This window comes from Megalobrama amblycephala, linkage group LG17 (assembly GCF_018812025.1).
Source record: "Megalobrama amblycephala isolate DHTTF-2021 linkage group LG17, ASM1881202v1, whole genome shotgun sequence".
Lineage (NCBI taxonomy): Eukaryota > Metazoa > Chordata > Actinopteri > Cypriniformes > Xenocyprididae > Megalobrama > Megalobrama amblycephala.
The window spans coordinates 956,817-980,550 of NC_063060.1; the positions used below are offsets into that span (position 1 = coordinate 956,817).

General features: G+C 35.2%; 2 protein-coding genes across 9 annotated transcripts; one reads left to right on the plus strand and one right to left on the minus strand.

The window, feature by feature from the left end:
* The first annotated feature begins 709 nt into the window (after nucleotides 1–709).
* cirbpa (cold inducible RNA binding protein a) lies at nucleotides 710–11,482 on the plus strand. Of its 8 annotated transcripts, none has more exons than XR_007181101.1 (8): nucleotides 710–853; nucleotides 1,426–1,531; nucleotides 1,629–1,735; nucleotides 3,653–3,803; nucleotides 3,881–4,031; nucleotides 7,024–7,079; nucleotides 10,968–11,053; nucleotides 11,157–11,482. XR_007181101.1 is itself a non-coding variant. In XM_048165041.1 (7 exons), exons 2-7 carry the CDS (start codon nucleotides 1,432–1,434, stop codon nucleotides 7,542–7,544), a joined length of 579 nt encoding a protein of 192 aa, XP_048020998.1. In that variant the 5' UTR covers nucleotides 710–853; nucleotides 1,426–1,431; the 3' UTR covers nucleotides 7,545–8,283. The 8 variants fall into 8 exon arrangements, 6 of the variants coding, with proteins under 6 accessions (XP_048020998.1, XP_048020999.1, XP_048021000.1 ...); XR_007181102.1 differs by having other exon boundaries at nucleotides 3,653–3,794; XM_048165041.1 differs by lacking the exons at nucleotides 10,968–11,053; nucleotides 11,157–11,482 and adding an exon at nucleotides 7,531–8,283.
* LOC125251986 (yjeF N-terminal domain-containing 3-like) lies at nucleotides 11,383–21,926 on the minus strand. The gene is made up of 6 exons (XM_048165040.1): nucleotides 21,653–21,926; nucleotides 16,365–16,473; nucleotides 15,835–15,945; nucleotides 15,611–15,724; nucleotides 15,031–15,181; nucleotides 11,383–11,721 (listed from the first exon to the last, which is right to left on the minus strand). The coding sequence occupies exons 1-6, from the start codon at nucleotides 21,697–21,699 to the stop codon at nucleotides 11,525–11,527; spliced, it is 729 nt and encodes a 242-aa protein (XP_048020997.1). The 5' UTR covers nucleotides 21,700–21,926; the 3' UTR covers nucleotides 11,383–11,524.
* Nucleotides 21,927–23,734: the final 1,808 nt, after the last annotated feature.

Sequence of the window (23,734 nt, forward strand, 5' to 3'; positions counted from 1 at the left end):
CCTTTTGTCTGAAGGGGGAAGAAAATTCAGTAAGACTTCTCACATGCAAAACATGCAGCAGAAATCAATTGTTTGACTTCATTATTCAGTCTTCTCATCCACAGGCCTTGGATAATGTGCAGTCTTGCACTTATTGTTGTAATGCACAGGGGGAGACCGGGGTAAGCTGTCACACTGTACCAAAAGTAGGTTTATTTATTAGTAAAAGTAACACATGTTGACCTTCTGTGAACAGTGGGGCATGTTGTCACTAGTACAAAACAGTGAAACAAAATGCAACAGCAAAAATGTAAGAAAATGTATTCCTGTGATCAAATCTGAATTTTCAGCATCATTACTCCAGTCTTCAGTGTCACATGATCCTTCAGAAATCATTCTAATATGATGATTTGCTGCTCAAGAACATTTATGATTATTATCAATCTTTATATTCTTCTGGAAACCTCTTTTTCTGGATTATTTGATGAATAGAAACTTCAAAAGAACAGCATTTATTTTAAACTCAATCTTTTGTAACATAAATATCACTTTTGATTCATTTAAACGCAGCCTTGCTGAACAAAACTATTATATTTTAAAAACTTTTTTATTTCAGTGACAGTAAAGACATTTATAATGTAAAAACAAAACAAACAAAAGATTTCTATCTCAAATAAATGCTGTTATTTGGAACTTTCGGTTCATTTCGGTTCATTCTGGTTTGAATATGTTAATGAGCGCGTGTGTAGGCCCCGCCCCTCGAGCGCAGTGCTATATAAGGGCTGCGCGGTTGTTCTCTGCGTCTCTGGAGTGCTGATCGTGTGAGAGACGCATACACGTTACTTCATCTGCTACTACTGCTGCGACATTACAGGTAACGTTACCTACATTTCACCGGCACTCGTTTGTTTCATTCGATGTACGCTTCACTATGTTTACATATCGCGTATTTAAAAGCTTAGCTTATTGATCAGTTTGGCGCGTGTTTGGCCTTCACGACTCGCGCGCTGCTTAAAATGGCGGCGACTGATGGAGATCTTCATCATCCTCATCTGAGATCAACCGTTTTTATCAACTTGAAATATCTTAATCGATACTTTCACAATATAGGATCGAGTATTTTTGTAGTATAATGCACATGTGATGGTCGCGGGTCTGCGCTCGTGATGTTTTATTCGATCATTCGTGTGTTTGTATGGGAGTCTATTGTTTGACCTAGTTTCGCGCGGTGTGCGCGCGGTGACCCAGATCTAGTGTTTTGTTAAATAAATCGCACATGAAATATTGAAAACCAATTCTGAGCGCACAACTAAACGCCTCGTTTAATTATTTAATTATTTATTATTTTTTATTTTTACCGCCAAGAGCCATAACGCGTTGATTTGTACACTCATATATCTAAGCTGTGATTTTTAACTTGGTTTATTGATCTATTTGTGTTTGTAGTTCAGAATGTCTGACGAAGGGAAGCTGTTTATCGGCGGTTTGAGTTTCGATACCACCGAACAATCGCTAGAAGACGCCTTCTCCAAATATGGCGTCATCACCAACGGTAAGTCCCGCCCTCTAGCCAATCACAGCCCCGCTCTGCACCCCGTGCGCTTTCTGTGATTTACATAAGCAGCTCATTATAATATGCCTCTTTTCAGTTCATGTGGCCCGAAACCGAGAAACCAACAAATCCAGAGGATTCGGTTTCGTGACTTTTGAGAATCCAGATGATGCGAAGGACGCGCTGGAGGGAATGAATGGAAAGGTTAGTTACTGAAACCCTTTTAGTTTTGATTTACACCAGAGCACAACAGTCGGCTCTTGAAATAAAAACTAAGTTCTTAAAAAAAAAAAACTAAATGATTTCTTTCCATATTATAACAAGCTTAAAACGTTTAAAGACAGACCTCCAGTGAGTTCTGAGGTTAATCAGTGACTTAAAGAGAAACATACCGTCTTTTTGCATTTTTAATTTATTTTAAAAAGAGCCATGTGTGGGTCAATGACACCACGGTCCTTTTTTTTTTTTTTTTTTTTTTTGCCGAAAGGCCTTAATAAAAAAAACATGACATGAAAGGCATGTAAGGTAGCACAACTAGGCATTTTATTTAATCCTAAAGATTTTGACTATATTTTGCTACATATAAAGGTATTAAAGATTTTGAAGTGGTCAAAAGATCATTCGGTTTAACCGTCCAAAGGCCAATACAGCCGTTTCATTTGTTATTAAAATATCGTAATGTAATAAATGCATTTATAAAGTTGTGCTATAATAAACACAAAAATAATATCAAAATAGTGCAAAATAGTATTAAAATGAAAATTCTGTCATTACTCACCCTCATGTCGTTCCACACCCGTAAGACCTTCATTAATCTTCAGAACACAAATTAAGAGATTTTTGTTGAAATCCGATGGTTCAGTGAGGCCTGCATAGCCAGCAATGACATTTCCTCTCTCAAGATCCATAAATGTACTAAAAACATATTTAAATCAGTTCATGTGAGTACAGTGGTTCAATATTGATATTATAAAGCCACGAGAATATTTTTGGTGCGCCAAAAAAAAAAAAACTAAGCATTATGAATCAGTGTATCGACTCATGATTTGGATCGTGTGTCAAACTGCTGAAATCATGTGACTTTGGTGCTCCAAACCGCTGATTCATAAAGCTCAGAAGCTTCCTGAAGCAGTGTTTTGAAATCGACCATCACTATAGAAGTCGTTATTTTGTTTTTTTGGCGCACCAAAAATATTCTCGTGGCTTTATAATATTAATATTGAACCACTGTACTCACATGACCTGATTTAAATGTGTTTTTAGTACACTAATGGATCTTGAGAGAGGAAATGTCATTGCTGGCTATGCAGGCCTCACTGAGCCATCGGATTTCAACAAAAATATCTTGTTCTGAAGATGAATGAAGGTCTTACAGGTGTGGAACGGCATGAGGGCGAGTAATTTTAAAGAACTTTCATCTTTGGGTGAACTAACCCTTTAAATTTGTGTAGAAGTCATTGCTTTGAGAGCGAATGAATTTCATTGATGTCATTCATAGTAACCAATATAAAGGGACCATTTTAGATCAAGTCATGCGCTTGGTATCATGTGACAGGATGTGACTTCATTCAGACACCTGCAAAGGACCACATGGTCAGGAAGCAAACTAACTCTTAACTATTTGAGAAATTCATGTTTCCACACACGTGTCCTGAAACATCAGATAATTCGGTACAACTGCTATAAAACATGGAAAATGTTGTAAAATTTTAAAACTTGTACTAAATTTAAAATGTTTGACTCCTTTTGTTAGCTAGCTAGATATCAGCCTGTTAGCATTGCTTAATGTTGGCATTCTGTAAAACTGAAATTTTGGTTAAAACAAATGACTTTTTGGTGACAAATTGTCCATCTTGTGACAAGCAGTGTTAATTGACTATAAACCACATTAACTTATTAACGCTTAATAAAACTTCAAAATTATTATTATTTTTTTATTTTTATTTTTTAAAGCACACTTTTAAAAACCTTATTATTCAATGACAGCCATGGTAGAAAAACTACATTACCCATGATGCAGTACAGATTTAACCTATTGAGTTTGGAGATTAGTGATGGGTAAAATACTTTAGGGAGCAAAAAGTGGCTGTTCACTAATGCACTCTGTTTTTTCCTGTATAGTCTGTGGATGGCAGGACGATCCGTGTGGATGAGGCAGGGAAGGGCGGTGGCGGCGGTGGCCGCTCTGGTGGTGGATCCTACAGAGGTGGAGGAGGGGGAAGAGGAGGTGGGGGTTTCTTCAGAGGAGGCCGAGGAAGAGGAGGTTCGAGAGGTGCTGATCTCTCAAACTGTACAACTGATGTGTCAGGTTCTCAAAGTCACAGTGCCATAATGTCTTGATCTCTAAAGGCGGTGGCGGCTATGGAGGAGGAGACCGCGGTTACGGCAGCAGCGACCGTAGTTATGGAGGAGACCGAAGCTACAGCGGCGGATACAAAAGCGGAGGTGGAGGAGGCGGTTACTCCTCCGGAGGGGGGGGCGGCGGCTACAACAGAGACAGGTGAGTTTAGTACAGATCCTATGTAACTATGAAACATTTTTGCCTTTAGATCGCAACTCTAAGACTTTTGATATTAGGCCGCAACTATCAGATTTTTTTTTTTTTTTTTTTTTTGACTTCAACTATCAAACTTTCTGATATTAGACTGCAATTTAAAAAAAAAAAAATTAACCATTAGACTGATACCGAGGCTTTTCTGACATTAGACCGCAACTATATGACTTTGATATTAGACCGCAACTATGAGACTTTTCGATATTTGACCGCAACTATGAGACTTTTCGATATTTGACCGCAACTATGAGACTTTTCGATATTTGACCGCAACTATGAGACTTTTCGATATTTGACTGCAACTATATGACTTTTTGATATTTGACCGCAACTATGACTTTGATATTAGACCGCAACTATGACTTTTTGATATTAGACCGCAACTATGAGACTTCTCGATATTAGACCGCAACTATGACTTTTTGATATTAGACCGCAACTATGAGACTTCTCGATATTAGACCGCAACTATATGACTTTTCGATATTTGACCGCAACTATGACTTTTTGATATTAGACCGCAACTATGAGACTTCTCGATATTAGACCGCAACTATATGACTTTTTGATATTTGACCGCAACTATGACTTTTTGATATTAGACCGCAACTATGAGACTTCTCGATATTAGACCGCAACTATGAGACTTTTCGATATTTGACCGCAACTGAGACTTTTTGATATTTGACCGCAACTATGACTTTTCGATATTTGACCGCAACTGAGACTTCTCGATATTAGACCGCAACTATGAGACTTCTCGATATTAGACCGCAACTATGAGACTTCTCGATATTAGACCGCAACTATATGACTTTGATATTAGACCGCAACTATGAGTTTTTTCGATATTTGACCGCAACTATGAGACTTTTTGATATTTGACCGCAACTGAGACTTTTTGATATTTGACCGCAACTATGACTTTTTGATATTTGACCGCAACTATGACTTTTCGATATTTGACCGCAACTATGAGACTTCTCGATATTAGACCGCAACTATATGACTTTTCGATATTTGACCGCAACTATGACTTTTTGATATTTGACCGCAACTATGACTTTTCGATATTTGACCGCAACTATGAGACTTCTCGATATTAGACCGCAACTATATGACTTTGATATTAGACCGCAACTATGAGACTTTTCGATATTTGACCGCAACTATGAGACTTTTTGATATTTGACCGCAACTATGACTTTTCGATATTTGACCGCAACTATGAGACTTTCGATATGACCGCAACTATTGACTTTGATATTAGACCGCAACTATGAGACTTTTCGATATTTGACCGCAACTATGACTTTTTGATATTTGACCGCAACTGAGACTTTTTGATATTTGACCGCAACTATGACTTTTTGATATTTGACCGCAACTATGACTTTTTGATATTAGACCGCAACTATGAGACTTCTCGATATTAGACCGCAACTATATGACTTTTTGATATTTGACCGCAACTATGACTTTGATATTTGACCGCAACTATGACTTTTTGATATTAGACCGCAACTATGAGACTTTTCGATATTTGACCGCAACTATGAGACTTCTCGATATTAGACCGCAACTATGACTTTTTGATATTAGACCGCAACTATGAGACTTTTCGATATTTGACCGCAACTATGAGACTTTTTGATATTTGACCGCAACTATGAGACTTTTTGATATTTGACCGCAACTATGAGACTTTTTGATATTTGACCGCAACTATGACTTTTTGATATTTGACCGCAACTATGACTTTTCGATATTTGACCGCAACTATGACTTTTTGATATTAGACCGCAACTATGAGACTTTTCGATATTTGACCGCAACTATGAGACTTTTTGATATTTGACCGCAACTGAGACTTTTTGATATTTGACCGCAACTATGACTTTTTGATATTTGACCGCAACTATGACTTTTCGATATTTGACCGCAACTATGAGACTTCTCGATATTAGACCGCAACTATGAGACTTTTCGATATTTGACCGCAACTGAGACTTTTTGATATTTGACCGCAACTATGACTTTTTGATATTAGACCGCAACTGAGACTTCTCGATATTAGACCGCAACTATGAGACTTCTCGATATTAGACCGCAACTATGAGACTTCTCGATATTAGACCGCAACTATATGACTTTGATATTAGACCGCAACTGAGACTTTTCGATATTTGACCGCAACTATGAGACTTTTTGATATTTGACCGCAACTGAGACTTTTTGATATTTGACCGCAACTATGACTTTTTGATATTAGACCGCAACTGAGACTTTTTGATATTTGACCGCAACTATGACTTTTTGATATTAGACCGCAACTGAGACTTTTTGATATTAGACCGCAACTATGAGACTTCTCGATATTAGACCGCAACTATGAGACTTCTCGATATTTGACCGCAACTGAGACTTTTCGATATTTGACCGCAACTATGAGACTTTTCGATATTTGACCGCAACTATAAGACTTTTTGATATTTGACCGCAATTAAAAAAAAAATAAAAAAAATACTATGAAACCATAGTATGTGAATCGGTTGATCTGTTGCATGAATCTGCCCCAGAACAAAATGAATCATTTCAGGCTTTATTTTCAAGCCTTTATGGCCCAGTTTCACAGACAGGGCTTAGATTAAGCCAGGATTAGTTCAATTAGGGCATTTAAGTAGCGCTTATAAACACGCCTTGAAAGAAAATAAGCATTACTGGTGAGTCTTGACACAAAACAATAGCAGTGACAAGTGACATTTTAAGATTTTAAGTTAAAACCGCTCAAACATGCATTTTAGTCTGGGACCAGACTCGAGCTTTGCTTTGAGGATGTTTGAGTGTTCTCGCTCAAGATAAACACAGGAATAACCAGTTTTAATAAGTGTGGTGTTTTTCTCACATGTTGAAGGTGTTTTTCTGTCTCTGTGTGCAGGAGTTCTAGTTATGGCGACCGAGGCGGCTCTTACAGAGATAGCTATGATAGCTATGGTACGTATTAGCTTCCTGGGCTCTACAATCCCCATACAAGCATGTCGGCTGTCCTTGTGCCGCCGTAGACTGGTAAAACAGGCTTTTCTTGAGTTTCTACAACTGGGGCGAATTAGTTGTCATTTTTACAATATATTTTTTTTTTTTTTTTTTTTTTTTAAATGGGTCATTAAAACACAAATGCTTCAAAATGCTACGGTTTTTAATTTGGATCGAAAGCTTCAGGACCACCAATTTGATCTCAAAAAAGAAAAGAAAAGAAAAGAAAAAAGAATCATCCGATCATCTCCATTGGAGGAACGGTTGCTCTTTCTCTCATTCTCCAGATCGCTCGAAGCGACCCTGTTTTCATGTCTTTGGTTGGTTTAGTGGGTTGGTTAGCTAGAGGGATTTTCTGTCTTAAACCTGTTGAGATTCTTCAGTGTCTTGATGTGTGATACTTCCTCCTCAGCTGTAACCGAGTAAAACCCAAGACCCGACACGACACTGGCCGAGCGTTTCTAAAGACTCATGGATCTATTCTTGGATTTGTTTTGTAGCTGTTCTCCCTGTTTCTGTTCTGTTCTTGTACTTTGAGAGAAAGGCCGTTTCTGAACGAATGTGTTCATGTTACACGAGAAGAGTGCCAACGACGGGCTCCTCTTCTGCCTCGTTTGACACCTTTAAACGTTGCATTTGTCCATGCTGACCAACCTTCACTGTCACTGTGTAGCCATGTGGGTCCCTTTGCTTCTATGGGGAGTATAGAGTGTGTTTTTGGTCCAAGAGCCTCCTCTGTTACTATTCTAATACTGTTCCAGTGCAGCCGCTGTCATTTAAGAGAACGGCTCCTTTTGTTAGCTCTAAGGCAATGATTTGTCCATGTCCAGTTTCCAAAAAGTGAATTCCTTTCAGACTGGTGACCGCTGCGCAGCTGGAGCATCCGGTTCTCGAGGCTTGCGCTGCCTGAGGTCTCTGTCTCTGCTCTACGCCTGCTTTTTAATCATGGACTCTTGACCTAATATATAAATATATATATCAAATATTTACTTGAAAAGAGAACCAGAAATTGTTAACAGTACACTCCAGAACTGGGAAAAAAATCCTTGTGCTCTTGTTTTCTTTGTATCAGAATTTGACTCACTATTTTGTTTTAATTCTTTTTATTTTTTTGCTCTTCAATTGTGGCTTCATGGAGCCTATTAAACGAAACAATTTGTTCAAACGCTTTGAATTCTGTTGTGCCTTTCAAAAAAATATATACAAGTCAAGATGGGAAAGAACATGAGGATTCTGTGCAGGTTCACCATAAAAAGAAATCAGAAATAATAACCGGGGGGCATTAAACTGAATTTTATCATGGTGATTTTTAGCTCATTCTAATGTTTTAGAATTATGTATACAGCATTAAAAAATAACGGGAACACTTTAGCATAAGAACGCATTCACTATTAACTACGGCTTTTCCCTTAAACACCTAATTTACTGCTTATTAATAGTAAGGTAGTTAAGTTTAGGTACTGTGTAGAATAAGGTCATGCAGAGTAAGGCATTAATATGTGCTTAAGTACTAATAAACAGACTATATTCTAGTAATATGCATGCTAATAACTGGCTGTTAAGCAACTAAAACCTTAAAGTGTTACCAAAATAACTTGCATATTAGCTGATTTAACCCCTTAACTGTTCCTGTCCACTATAGGCTTTTACTAAAGATGGTTTTAAAAAATAGACAAACTATCATTTGAAAACTTGCACTCTAGTTTTCATATTTGGTGACTGTTTTTCAATGTAGATTAGAGGAACAGTAACTTATCAATTTGCAAAAATATGTCCATTTTCATAAGGCATATTCAGACCTTTTATTTTGACAAACATAATCATGAAAGATTGGTAGAAACCTCAGTGATTCATCGCAAGAGTTCAAAAGATATCCATTCAATTTTTATTTATTTATTTATTTTTTTTGGGAGGTCTGAAAATGTTTTAAATATAAAGAGGGGGGTAAAAAAAAAAAAGATGGGTTCGCCATTTATGATGCGGTGGCAAGCTGTAATGCACATTCTTTTTGTTTATTGGAGGTTGAATTCAAATCAAATTCTGCCAAGCTGATCATACTACCTCTGTCTACTTCATAAAACGTGAGAAGTTATGGAAAAATATGGTTCCGATCACTCAAACCATATATATGATCAATAATGGAGCTTGAATGTCCTCTTGTGAAAATGTTTGGTACTGCGCCCAAACAAAATCTTACTGAAAGCTAATTTTTTGAGATATCAACTTATAATTTGGAACACAACTTGTTCACATTTTTGGCTTTGATTTTCTTGAAGTTTAACATTTGTAAAATTTATAAAAAATATATTTTTACATTAAACTTCTAAAACTTTTTCTCTAACTTTCATAATTTATTCAATAATTTGCCAAATGTCGTCTCTAAAACATTTCAAAGCATTCTTGAATTACAACCATTTAAGTTTGGATAGTGCATTTTCATGTTTATGCGGGGGGGGTGACACTTAAGGGGTTAAATGCAGATAATTTTATAATTTAGCACACCTACTCGTTCTAATTACTGTATCTGTTTATGCATTTATAGTTGTGCATTAAAATATTAAGTTGCAGCTGACTAAAATGCAGAGGATTAGATTTAATTGTATAATTTACACATTCTTATTGCTCTTGAACTTATTTTTGCATTAAGTATTAAATTGTAGCCGATTTTAAATGCAAAGAAATTTAAGTCGTCACTATTTTTTATTTTATTTTTTTTTGCATTATCATGAATTTAAAAATACTTAAAATTGCAGCTGAATGCACAACTATAATGCGAAAACAAAAGTTCCAGTAATTAAAATGAGTGGATGTGCAAGATTTCTTTTTGGTGCGGGTTGTTGATTGTCTTTAGTGTCACAAAGCAGGAGCCTATTAAACATCTCGGATGTAAGATTCATTTTCTAGTTGATTTAAGTGTGACTTAAACTAGTTCAAGTCTTAATCATTAGGAAGCACATGATGTCTTTACAGGGTGAAGATTTTGATGCATTTCAAAGAGTTTTTGATGTCACATTTCCTGCACATTTATAACTAAAACCATGTTGAGGTAGTTTAAACAAATATCAACTCAAACTCCAATAGGATCCCAAGAGTTTGTGTTTGGCTTTCAAGACTAGTTGAGTTTAGATGATCATTCATTAAAGGTTTACTCCCTGCAGTTTACATTAAACTAAATTAAACTTTTCCAGGTGTGTCAGAATCTCAATTTAGACCTTAAGTTTAATGATTAATGGACTTGCTAGTTTGTCCATAAGTGTAAGTTCTTAAGTGTGTTTCACCCAATGCTTCGTTGAATCCAAGCGCTCCGCTTCTGTAAAGAGTGGAGTGAGTTTCCTCAAACCTGGATCATGAAGCGTTGCACCTACCGAAGCGAATCCTGAAAGCTCTGGCTGCTCTGTCTCTCTCTGGGCTAGTTCATGTACGGAGATACAATAGCCCTGTGTCCGTGAGGTAACCTTCCTTTGCTCTCATCTTTAACTGAGTTTTATTTGTTGCTCTCAGAGACTCTAGGATGCCTTCACAGGCGCAGATGTTAAATGTGGTTTCAGTTGCGTCTGCATGGTGTCGTATAGCTCTGTGCCGCTTCCCTGAAGTCTTGCACCTCCAGCTGAAGAGACGACAGATACTGAGAATTAGAGTCACTCATTTCTCCCCATGCATTGTCAACCATTTTAGAAAGTCCTTCAAAGTTTAGGCTCTGCCCGGCGTCTCATCAGACGCCGTAGTTCAATTTGTGAACCGTTAGAGCTAATTTGATTTGATTTTTAGTATTGTTTTTGAGACTAGTTCTGTGCTAATATGCGAGTCCTGACTTTGAGTGGTTAATTTTCTTCCTTTGGTTTTATTCAGGTTAATTTCTGATCAGAAACCGTCTCGTGTTTGAAGAAGGTCAAGGCTGTTGAACGATGTTTTTTACCCTGAAAGTAACTGGTGAGGTTGGTATTATGGTTTCCATTGATTCAACATCATCTGATCTTGTTATTGATTTAATGTGGAGATGTTAGAATTGTGCCTGATGTGATTTTCCTCTGGTTTCAGGTGCAGATGATGGACTGAAGAAGATGGAGGCTCATGGGTGGATCTTAAGTGTACTTAAATGTGCACTTATATTTTATGAAGACGTCTAAGAAAAAAAAAATTCGAAAGTTTATTCATGTTGAATAATAAATATGAATGTTAAAGGTGCAGAGTTTACACTGCATCAGAAAACACTCCTGAAAGAGTAAATGTTTAAATGTCATGTCAGAAATCTTGCTGTTTTGAGGAGCAGCATTTTAGTTTGGACAAACTTTATTCAGTAAATGTAACACTGGAAGAACATTGGCTGAACATTTATATTTTAATAAAATCCAACATTCACATCACTCTTGTCGAGTTGTTTGTGGCACTGACACTGATAAACTTGATCACAGCTCCACGACAGAATCTGTTCCAGAGAACTTGGGCAAGTTCAGCTCGTACTTCTTCTGGATGTCGTAGGGCAGGAAGCGTCCGGCCAGGAAGTGAGATCCAGGGAAGCTCAGGGCACATCTCTTGGGAGTCATCAAGGAAACCAGAACCGCAGGACTGATTCCCTCCGAACTGGATTCATCGGCGTCCCAGCCTGCGGATACACACAATATAAGTGCTTGGAAGAAAAGTGAATCTTGAACACTAAGCTTCTATATAAAACCAGTTTTAAAGAACCTGTTATGCCAAAAAGGTTCTATATAGTGTTCTAGATTCAGTTTTAAAGAACCCTTTATGCCAAAAAGGTTCTATATAGTGTTCTAGATTCAGTTTTAAAGAACCCTTTATGCCAAAAAGGTTCTATATAGTGTTCTAGATTCAGTTTTAAAGAACCCTTTATGCCAAAAAGGTTCTATATAGTGTTCTAGATTCAGTTTTAAAGAACCCTTTATGCCAAAAAGGTTCTATATAGTGTTCTAGATTCAGTTTTAAAGAACCCTTTATGCCAAAAAGGTTCTATATAGTGTTCTAGATTCATTTTTAAAGAACCCTTTATGCCAAAAAGGTTCTATATAGTGTTCTTGATTCAGTTTTAAAGAACTCTTACTGCCAAAAAGGTTCTATAGTGTTCTAGATTCAGTTTTAAAGAACCCTTTATGCCAAAAAGGTTCTATAGTGTTCTAGATTCAGTTTTAAAGAACCCTTTATGCCAAAAAGGTTCTATAGTGTTCTAGATTTAGTTTTAAAGAACCCATTATGCCAAAAAAGGTTCTATATGGTGTTCTAGATTTAGTTTTAAAGAACCCTTTATGCCAAAAAGGTTCTATGTAGTGTTCTTGATTCAGTTTTAAAGAACCCGTTATGCCAAAAAGGTTCTATATAGTGTTCTTGATTCAGTTTTAAAGAACCCGTTATGCCAAAAAGGTTCTATATAGTGTTCTTGATTCAGTTTTAAAGAACCCTTTATGCCAAAAAGGTTCTATATAGTGTTCTAGATTCAGTTTTAAAGAACCCTTTATGCCAAAAAGGTTCTATATAGTGTTCTAGATTCAGTTTTAAAGAACCCTTTATGCCAAAAAGGTTCTATATAGTGTTCTAGATTCAGTTTTAAAGAACCCTTTATGCCAAAAAGGTTCTATATAGTGTTCTAGATTCATTTTTAAAGAACCCTTTATGCCAAAAAGGTTCTATATAGTGTTCTTGATTCAGTTTTAAAGAACTCTTACTGCCAAAAAGGTTCTATAGTGTTCTAGATTCAGTTTTAAAGAACCCTTTATGCCAAAAAGGTTCTATAGTGTTCTAGATTCAGTTTTAAAGAACCCTTTATGCCAAAAAGGTTCTATAGTGTTCTAGATTTAGTTTTAAAGAACCCATTATGCCAAAAAAGGTTCTATATGGTGTTCTAGATTTAGTTTTAAAGAACCCTTTATGCCAAAAAGGTTCTATGTAGTGTTCTTGATTCAGTTTTAAAGAACCCGTTATGCCAAAAAGGTTCTATATAGTGTTCTTGATTCAGTTTTAAAGAACCCGTTATGCCAAAAAGGTTCTATATAGTGTTCTTGATTCAGTTTTAAAGAACCCTTTATGCCAAAAAGGTTCTATATAGTGTTCTAGATTCAGTTTTAAAGAACCCTTTATGCCAAAAAGGTTCTATATAGTGTTCTAGATTCAGTTTTAAAGAACCCTTTATGCCAAAAAGGTTCTATATAGTGTTCTAGATTCAGTTTTAAAGAACCCTTTATGCCAAAAAGGTTCTATATAGTGTTCTAGATTCAGTTTTAAAGAACCCTTTATGCCAAAAAGGTTCTATATAGTGTTCTTGATTCAGTTTTAAAGAACTCTTACTGCCAAAAAGGTTCTATAGTGTTCTAGATTCAGTTTTAAAGAACCCTTTATGCCAAAAAGGTTCTATAGTGTTCTAGATTCAGTTTTAAAGAACCCTTTATGCCAAAAAGGTTCTATAGTGTTCTAGATTTAGTTTTAAAGAACCCTTTATGCCAAAAAAGGTTCTATATGGTGTTCTAGATTTAGTTTTAAAGAACCCGTTATGCCAAAAAGGTTCTATGTAGTGTTCTTGATTCAGTTTTAAAGAACCCGTTATGCCAAAAAGGTTCTATATAGTGTTCTTGATTCAGTTTTAAAGAACCCGTTATGCCAAAAAGGTTCTATATAGTGTTCTTGATTCAGTTTTAAAGAACCCTTTATGCCAAAAAGGTTCTATATAGTGTTCTAGATTCAGTTTTAAAGAACCCTTTATGCCAAAAAGGTTCTATATAGTGTTCTAGATTCAGTTTTAAAGAACCCTTTATGCCAAAAAGGTTCTATATAGTGTTCTAGATTCAGTTTTAAAGAACCCTTTATGCCAAAAAGGTTCTATATAGTGTTCTTGATTCAGTTTTAAAGAACCCTTTATGCCAAAAAGGTTCTATATAGTGTTCTTGATTCAGTTTTAAAGAACTCTTACTGCCAAAAAGGTTCTATAGTGTTCTAGATTCAGTTTTAAAGAACCCTTTATGCCAAAAAGGTTCTATAGTGTTCTAGATTCAGTTTTAAAGAACCCTTTATGCCAAAAAGGTTCTATAGTGTTCTAGATTTAGTTTTAAAGAACCCATTATGCCAAAAAAGGTTCTATATGGTGTTCTAGATTTAGTTTTAAAGAACCCTTTATGCCAAAAAGGTTCTATGTAGTGTTCTTGATTCAGTTTTAAAGAACCCGTTATGCCAAAAAGGTTCTATGTAGTGTTCTTGATTCAGTTTTAAAGAACCCTTTATGCCAAAAAGGTTCTATATAGTGTTCTAGATTCAGTTTTAAAGAACCCGTTATGCCAAAAAGGTTCTATATAGTGTTCTTGATTCAGTTTTAAAGAACCCGTTATGCCAAAAAGGTTCTATATAATGTTCTAGATTCAGTTTTAAAGAACCCGTTATGCCAAGTGTTCTTGGGCCTCATTTATAAAATGTTGCGTAGAAACCGCCCTACACCATCCTGAAAATATAAAAAAGAAGAGGACCCAATGTTGAGCCCTGTGGTACACCTCTTTCTTGAATAAATAAATAAAGATTCTATATAAGGAGAAATGTCTTAAATGATTGCATAATACTTTCATGTTTTTTTTTTTCTACCAATAAAGTGTTGAGCTGTTTAATTTAGAAAATTGTATTAAAATTAAAATGCATAAAAATAAAATGCATTAAAAAAACGAAATGCATAAAATGAATGATGGGAACTCCTAAAAGGTTCTATATATGAAGCGGCTGATAGAACCCTTCTTTAAGATTCCATATGGAACCTTTTCTTCAAAGAGAACAGGCTCTTATCGTGAGGAACTGGCATTTCTTGGTCTTTGCATCCGACGCTCATGCGAAAGGGAGAAATCATGAAGGTAAATGTGGCTTCTGTAGGCGTGGAACGCGTTCATGGAAAAACTCACCACTCCAGTTTGTAAATGAAATGATTCAGTACCTGACGGGATGTCCAGGCTGGCGATGGGGACTTTGAGTCCTCGTAGAGTCTGCAGGATGCCAGTCAACGGCTCATCGATGGCCTTCAGTTCGGTTTCTGGACCCAGAACCGCGTCCACAACCACGTTATATGCATCATTGATTAGTTGCACCTTCAAGAAGAAAACCAGCAAAAGGTGTTTTAGACTATTCTTGATTATCTGTGCAACTAAAAAGAGTGTAACACACTGATTAATTTCACCTGACATTATTTGTTCAAAAGATGCCTGTTAGTTAATGAACTCTGAACTAACACGAACAATGAACAATTGTATTTTTATTAAATAACATTAACAAAGGGTAATAAATGTTTTGCTCATTGCTAGTACAATGCATTAACTAATGTTAACAACTGAGTGCTACTGAGATTTACATTAAAAAAGTGCTTTTCAAAGTAAACTCTGAACATTACAACAAACTACTAAGTATGACTTTTACTCAGATAACATTAAGAACTGAAGTTTGTTCTTCTTAAATATTCTCAGTTTGGATTGAAGCTTCATTTCATTTTCATAAACTGGTGTGTTGTGGTTTAGTCTGACCTCGGTGGGCAGGTAGGACAGGAACGGCAGGTCCATCCGCTCGCACTGCACCGTCAGGTCCTGATGCAGGCTGTCCGGGGAGCGTTTGGGACTGAACACTGTGGGAATGTATTCCTGTCAAACACAGAGATCCGTCAGTCACCAGAACCAGGAATCAGGTTTGGGAATGGAGCGGGTCAGAAAGATCATGGGTTATAGCTCAAGCGTGTGGTGCGTTGACTCACAAACACATGGAGATGTCGGGCACAGGCCAGTCCCACGCAGCCGTTCTGATCCGGTCCACAGATCACCAGCACCGTGGGCTGCCGCTTCTCCAGAGACGACAGCGGGAAGGCCTGCGAGAGAATACTGATAGTCAGCTGTCACTAATAATAATTACAAAGAAACAGCAAGTGATGCATTGAATCAAACATGACACTTTCACTCAAAAACTGTCACAAATAATGACAAAGAATCGGCAAGTGATACATGTGAAATTCTGAAGTAGAAAGACTGAAATAGTATTTTCTTGTATCAAAATCAAGTGAGTTTGTGTTTAAAACAAGAACAATATCTGCCAATGGAGTCAGAAAAATAAACTTCATTCAAAGAGAAAACAAGATGATTTTTCTGACTCCATTGGCAGATATTTGTTCTTGATTTAAGCACAAACTGATACATTTTTTCACTGAACAAGACTTAATATCTTCAGTCATTTCTCTTCTCCAGTAAATGTATCTTGATTTGGAATCATTAAAGTCTCGTCCCTGCAGACCTTTGCGATGGCGATCGCACACGCGTGTCCCAGTATCTCCGTCAGCTGTTGCCGTCCGAAACGATAATCCCTTAGCAACTCCGTCTCCATGGCGACTGCCTCCTCTTTACTGCAAAACATGATAAATAAACGACTTGAGATGAACTCTAAAAATATACTAGTTTTATACATGACTGATGGAAGTTAAACCTGCAAGAGATATTCAAGAGATTCAGCAGATTGATATGATTGTATGACATCTAAAATCATCGTCATTCGGATGTCTTTGCTTCAGGACGCCTGTGGCACTCCTGATCCGCTGCCCTTCCGTGGTCAGGGTCGATAGGGAATGCCTGGGACGTTCGGCTCCACAGTTCCTGAACTCATGCAGGGAATCGATCCGACAACAGATCCTTGCCCCCAGGAGCCGAAACATCAGATCATATCATCACATTCACTTCAGCGTCTTGAGATTCAGCCGAAGATGGAACGTTTCCCTCGTCTGTCTACAGCATTAAACATTTGTACCGCTTTTGAAATCATCACACCTGATAGACAACACTAAAAACACAGAAACAATGAAAACACTGAAACATTAAAAAAACTGCAAATCTGAAACCTCAAAAACACTGAAAACCTGAAACACCAACAAATAGAAATGCTGAAACGTTGAAAAACTGACACACAGGAAACACTGAAACACTGGAACACTGAAAATACTGAAAAACCGAAACACCAAAAACATTGAAACACTGAAAATGCTGAAAAACCGAAACACCAAAAACATTGAAACACTGAAAATACAGAAAACCCGAAACACCAAAAACATTGAAACACTGAAAACACTGAAAAACCGAAACACTGAAAACATTGAAACACTGAAAACACTGAAAAACCGAAACACTGAAAACACTGAAAAACCGAAACACTGAAAACACTGAAACACTGAAAATGCTGAAAAACCGAAACACTGAAAACATTGAAACACTGAAAACACTGAAAAACCGAAACACTGAAAACATTGAAACACTGAAAATGCTGAAAAACCGAAACACCAAAAACATTGAAACACTGAAAACACTGAAAATACTGAAAAACCGAAACACCAAAAACATTGAAACACTGAAAACACTGAAAAACCGAAACACTGAAAACATTGAAAAACTGAAAATGCTGAAAAACCGAAACACCAAAAACAATGAAACACTGAAAACACTTAAAAACCGAAACACTGAAAACATTGAAACACTGAAAATGCTGAAAAACCGAAACACCAAAACAATGAAAACTCTGAAACAATGAAAACACTGAAAATACAGAAAAACTGAAACACCAAAACAATGAAAACCTGAAACACCGAAAACATTGAAACACTGAAAACACTGAAAAACCGAAACACCGAAAACACTGAAACACTGAAAATACTGAAACACTGAAAATGCTGAAAAACCGAAACAATGAAAACTCTGAAACAAACTGAAATACTGAAACAATGAAACAATGAACAATAAAAACCGAAACACTGAAAACATTGAAACACTGAAAATGCTGAAAAACCGAAACACCAAAAACAATGAAACACTGAAAACACTTAAAAACCGAAACACTGAAAACATTGAAACACTGAAAATGCTGAAAAACCGAAACACCAAAACAATGAAAACTCTGAAACAATGAAAACACTGAAAATACAGAAAAACTGAAACACCAAAACAATGAAAACCTGAAACACCGAAAACATTGAAACACTGAAAACACTGAAAAACCGAAACACTGAAAACACTGAAACACTGAAAATACTGAAACACTGAAAATGCTGAAAAACCGAAACAATGAAAACTCTGAAACAAACTGAAATACTGAAACAATGAAACAATGAACAATGAAAACCTGAAACACCGAAAACATTGAAACACTTAAAACACTGAAAAACCGAAAAACACTGAAAATACTGAAATACTGAAAACTCTGAAAATGCTGAAAAACCGAAACACCAAAACAATGAAAACTCTGAAACAATGAAAACCCTGAATTACTGAAACAATGAAATACTGAAACACTGAAACAATGAAGCAATGAACAATGAAAACCTGAAACACCGAAAATATTGAAACACTGAAAACACTGAGAAAAAAAAAAAAAACTGAAAATACTGAAACACTGAAAATGCTGAAAAACCAAAACACCAAACAATGAAAACTCTGAAACAATGAAAAACAAAACATGGAAAACACTGGGACATTGAAACAATGAAACATGTGAATATTGACACATTGAAACATTGATATAATGGAACACTAAAAACATTGAAACATTGAAAAACCGAAACAATGAAAACACTGAAAATATTGTTGTAGAAACTATTTTCACTCAGAAATGTATGGAAGCTTTTTTATGCCATGGAGTAAAATATAAAAAAGTTAATTGCAACTTTATATCTTGCAATTCTGACTTTTTCAGCTCTGAATTGTGAGACACAATTACCTTTTTATTTTTTTTATTCTGTGGCAGAAAAGGATCCATAGAAATTGCTAGTAAATTTCACAATTAATTATGAAGAAGTGGCAAGTAGTACATTAAACTAAACGTGAAATTTTGAAGTTGAAAAACTGAAATAGTATTTTCTTGTAAAACTTACACTGGCTGTTAAAAGTTTGGAATATTTAAGACGTTTTAATGTTTCAAAAATAAGTCTCTTCTGCTCACCAAAGCTGCATTTATTTGATCAAAAATATAGTAAAAATTGTAAAATATTATTACAGTTTAAATAGCTACATGTGAATATATAGTAAAATGTAATTTATTCCAGTGATCAAACATGATTCTTCAGAAATCATTCTAATATGATGATTTGCTGCTCAAAAAACATTTATGATTATCAATGTTGAAAACAGTTTCATATTTTTGTGGAAACCGTCATACATTTTATTTTTCAGGATTCTTTGATGAATAGAAAGTTCAAAAGAACAGCTTTTATTTGAAATAGAATCTTTTGTAACCTTATAAATGTCTTTACTGTCACTTTAGATCAATTTAATGTTAATGTGTTACATTTATTTTTTAAATATTACCCCAAACTGTTTTCAACATTGATAATAATCATAAATGTTTCTTGAGCAGCAAATCATCATATTAGAATGATTTCTGAAGGATCATGTGACACTGAAGACTGGAGTAATGAAGCTGAAAATTCACAGGAATAAATTACACTTTACTATATATTCACATAGAAAACAGCTGGTTTACATTATAATAATATTTCACAATTTTTACTGTATTTTTGATTAAAATAAATGCAGTCTTGGTGAGCAGAAGAGACTTTCACAAACATTTAAAAAATCTTCCCAACGTTTGACTGCCAGTGTAGAATTATTCCTACTATACATACAGGATTTTGTTGTTTGTCTGCACTATTAATGTTTAGTTCTCAGTCTGAATGTCTCAGTCTGTGCAGAAGGAAGTAAAGGATCAGCAGGATAAGAAGCGGATTAAAGCTTCGGTCTCCCGCTCGGATCTGGAGCTGCAGGAGACACAGCAGATCCATCATGGACATATGTCTGATTCACTCTAAAAAATGCTGGGTTAAAAACAACCCATGTTGGGTTAAATATGGACAAACTCAGCAGGTTGGGTTAAAGGGCACCTATTATACCCTCTTTCACAAGAGTCTCTGGTCTGGTCAAGTGTCTGTGAAGTTTCAGCTTAAAATACCCCACAAATTTGCCCCTATTTGGGGGTGAGCAAAAACATGCCTTTTACTATATTACTATATTGCTGGCTAAAAAAATAAATCCAAAATTGGTTGAAAAAAATGGCTGGGTGAAAACAACCCAATCCCTGGGTTTGTCCATATTTAACCCAGCACCAAACACTCCAAACAGAAGCGCCTGACTTCATATAAGCACATTACACTGTTCCAGAATAATAACCTCACAGCGACAGTAAACAGAGTCAGGAATGTTCATTCAATCTTCAGTTCCCTCTGAAAACATCAGATACCTCTTTCACTCTTGTAAAGAGACTTTGGCAGTAATAAACGCAAGACGAACTGCTTTAATGAGCTGTTTTCTGTGTGTTGCTGAGCCGTAAACCAGCTTATAATACAAGAAAATAAAGCAGTTCTAACAGTCAAAAGAGCTGAAGAGAGATGAATATACTGCAAAAGTGATGTTCTTCCTCAGTGTTTCTGTCTTGTTTTCCAGCACAAATATCTAAACATTCTTAAATCAAGATACATTTACTGGAGAAACAAAATGTCTGAAGATATTAAGACTTGTTCTGCAAATTTTGGCCGATAACCGATAACCGATAATTCTTTATATTTGAAAGCCGATAACCGATATATTGGCCAAAAACATAAGTTTCACCATTAAATCCGTGTCCCAAGATCACAATTATAGTGTTCTCATTATAATAACATTAAAAATGAACATGTATCGGCCGATACCGATAGGGTGGCTGATATATCGAGCATCTCTAGTCTTGTTTTTCTTGTAGTTTGTGCTTAAAACAATGGAGTCAGAAAAATAATTTAGTTTTCCCTTTGAATTAAGTTTATTTTATAACCAAAACCATAAAACCCCCCACATTTTTTGTTACTTGAAATAAAATAAACATTAATTGAAATTAAATAAAGTATAGAACAATTTAAGCTTATTTTAAATCCAAGGCAAGATTTCTTTTTTTTTACTTGATGCACTAAAATTGCAAAACTAATATAATTGAACTGAAAATGAATTGAAATTAAAATTGAAAATTAAACTGAATAAAATTAATTAAAAAAACTATATAGACATTTAAAAAACAACAACTAAGAAATAAAATCAATAAAACTTATAAAAAATCATCTGAAATTTTAAACTAAAATAAACCTAATATAAAACTGAAATTAAAGTATAGAACAATTTAAGCTTATTTTAATTCTTTTTTTAACTAAAATTGCAAAACTAAAACTTAATAAAATTTATAAAAAATACTATATAGACATTAAAAAAAAACAATAAATCAATAAAACTTCAACTAAAATTAACATAACATCTGAACATTTAAACTAAAATATGAAAAAAACCTAATATAAAATACAACAAATATATAGACTAATTCAAATTATTAATAAAAACTAAAACAGTATCTTAAAGATAATAAAATAACACTGGCTTTAAGCACAAACTCACTTAATTTTGATGCATTTATTCAGAAAACAAGACTTAATTATATAAAAACAGTAAATATATCTTGATTTAAGAATGTTTAGATATTTGTACTGGAAAACAAGTGTGTGTGTGTGTGTGTGTGTGTGTGTGTGTTACCTGAGATATCTGGGCGCTTCCACACACTCCTGATTCCTGCTGTTCATCTTCACTGAAGTAAAAACAAGGTCTGAAAGAGTTTCAGTGTTTCAGTTCTTCGAGTCTCACTTTCTGCTCAAGATGTGAGAAGATGAAGCTCGTAATGTGAGAGTCTGTCACGCCGAGGACCAATCAGAGAGCAGGAGGAGCTGGAGGAGGCTGTTGATTGGCTGATCGGATTCTTCACACTGAACTGAGAGAATCGCACATCTTCATCACACGCTGAAGCGCAGGTGTGTGTTCACATTATAATGTGTCTGTGAACCCTGTGTGTGTGTGCACTGACGGAGCCTTCATGCAAATGTGGGACATTTACAAGTATTATTATTAAAAATGAAACGAGGAATTGTTCCTCATCCTGTGGAAATGCAAATCCTGAACAATGTTGTTGTTGTTGTGAAGCAGAAGAGCGAAACAGACTCCAGATCTGTGTTTGTCTTTTATTAAAGTTTGTTTCATACAAAAGTACAGAGCAAAAAGGTATTTTTCTGTCTTGTTTTCCAGCACAAATATCTAAACATTCTTAAATCAAGATACATTTACTGGAGAAGAGAAATGACTGAAGATATTAAGACTTGTTTACTGAAAAATGCATCAAAATGAAGTGATTAAAACAAGAAGAAATATCTTAATTCAAAGCGAAAACAAGATTATTTTTCTTGTTTTAAGCACAAACTTCATTTTGACACATTTTTCATTAAAAAAAGATGCATCCAGTAAATGTATCTTGATTTAAGAATGTTTGTGCTGGAAAACAAGACAGAAACACTGAGAAATGAATATACTGCAAAAGTGATGTTCTTCCTCAGTGTTTCTGTCTTGTTTTCCAGCACAAATATCTAAACATTCTTAAAACAAGATACATTTACTGGAGAAGAGAAATGACTGAAGATATTAAGACTTGTTCTGCCAATTTTGGCCGATAACCGATAACCGATAATTCTTTATGTTTGAAAGCCGATAACCGATATTTTGGCCAAAAACAAAAGTTTCACCATTAAATCCATGTCCCAAGATCACAATTATAGTGTTCTCATTATAATAACATTAAAAATGAACATGTATCGGCCGATACCGATATGGTGGCCGATATATCAAGCATCTCTAGTCTTGTTTTTCTTGTAGTTTGTGCTTAAAACAATGGAGTCAGAAAAATAATTTAGTTTTCCCTTTGAATTAAGTTTATTTTATAACCAAAACCATAAAAACCCCACATTTTTTGTTACTTGAAATAAAAATAAACATTAATTGAAATTAAATAAAGTATAGAACAATTTAAGCTTATTTTAAATCCAAGGCAAGATTTCTTTTTTTTTTTTACTTGATGCAAAAGATTAAAACAAGATTATTTTTCTTGTTTTAAGCACAAACTTCATTTTGACACATTTTTCATTAAAAAAAGATGCATCCAGTAAATGTATCTTGATTTTAGAATGTTTGTGCTGGAAACACTGAGGAAGAACAGAGTTTTTGCAGTGTATCTGTTCATTCACACTTCTAAATGTCTGAATATGATTCAAAACATCAAAGCGAGAGTCATTTACTGTAAAGAATCATCTGACAGACAGAAGTTTGCTCTGTTAAAGCAGTGGATGTAGTGTTGAGCATGAAGACGGTCAGTATTGTGTTAGTGGATGATGGTTAATGTGAACTTGACTTCATTCATCCACTGAAACATGAAGAAAAGTGACTGAAGTGATCAAAATCAATTCGTCTCGTGGCTGGTTTCATCCTGCAGATCATGTGATTTGAGTCCACTTCTTTATATTGGTTTATAATTGTTCATAAACATTCATCAGTGTTAACTGTGCATCGAGTTATTTCATATTCATAAGTGTACAGCGTTCAGGAGTATCCAGTGCAGAAACAACTCAAATATGAACCGTAAACCAGTGTTAATATTTTTAATAATGTTTTTATTTTTTATATATTTGCTTTCATTTTAATTTTAAAGTTTGTGTGTATATTTTTGTCCAAGTTAAACTACACAAACATGAGAAACGCTGCTCTGGCAACTAACTAGATGAAAAATTCTCCTAATCA

Excerpts from the sequence above, each read along its gene's own strand:
- cirbpa (XM_048165041.1), top strand. The coding sequence starts at position 1,432 with ATGTCTGACGAAGGGAAGCTGTTTATCGGCGGTTTGAGTTTCGATACC. Across the intron at positions 1,532-1,628 it reads ATATGGCGTCATCACCAACG|TTCATGTGGCCCGAAACCGA; the intron begins GTAAGTCCCGCC and ends GCCTCTTTTCAG. Across the intron at positions 3,804-3,880 it reads AGGAAGAGGAGGTTCGAGAG|GCGGTGGCGGCTATGGAGGA; the intron begins GTGCTGATCTCT and ends TGATCTCTAAAG.
- LOC125251986 (XM_048165040.1), bottom strand. The coding sequence starts at position 21,699 with ATGAACAGCAGGAATCAGGAGTGTGTGGAAGCGCCCAGATATCTCAG. Across the intron at positions 16,474-21,652 it reads GAAGCGCCCAGATATCTCAG|TAAAGAGGAGGCAGTCGCCA; the intron begins GTAACACACACA and ends CATGTTTTGCAG. Across the intron at positions 15,946-16,364 it reads GTGCGATCGCCATCGCAAAG|GCCTTCCCGCTGTCGTCTCT; the intron begins GTCTGCAGGGAC and ends ATTCTCTCGCAG.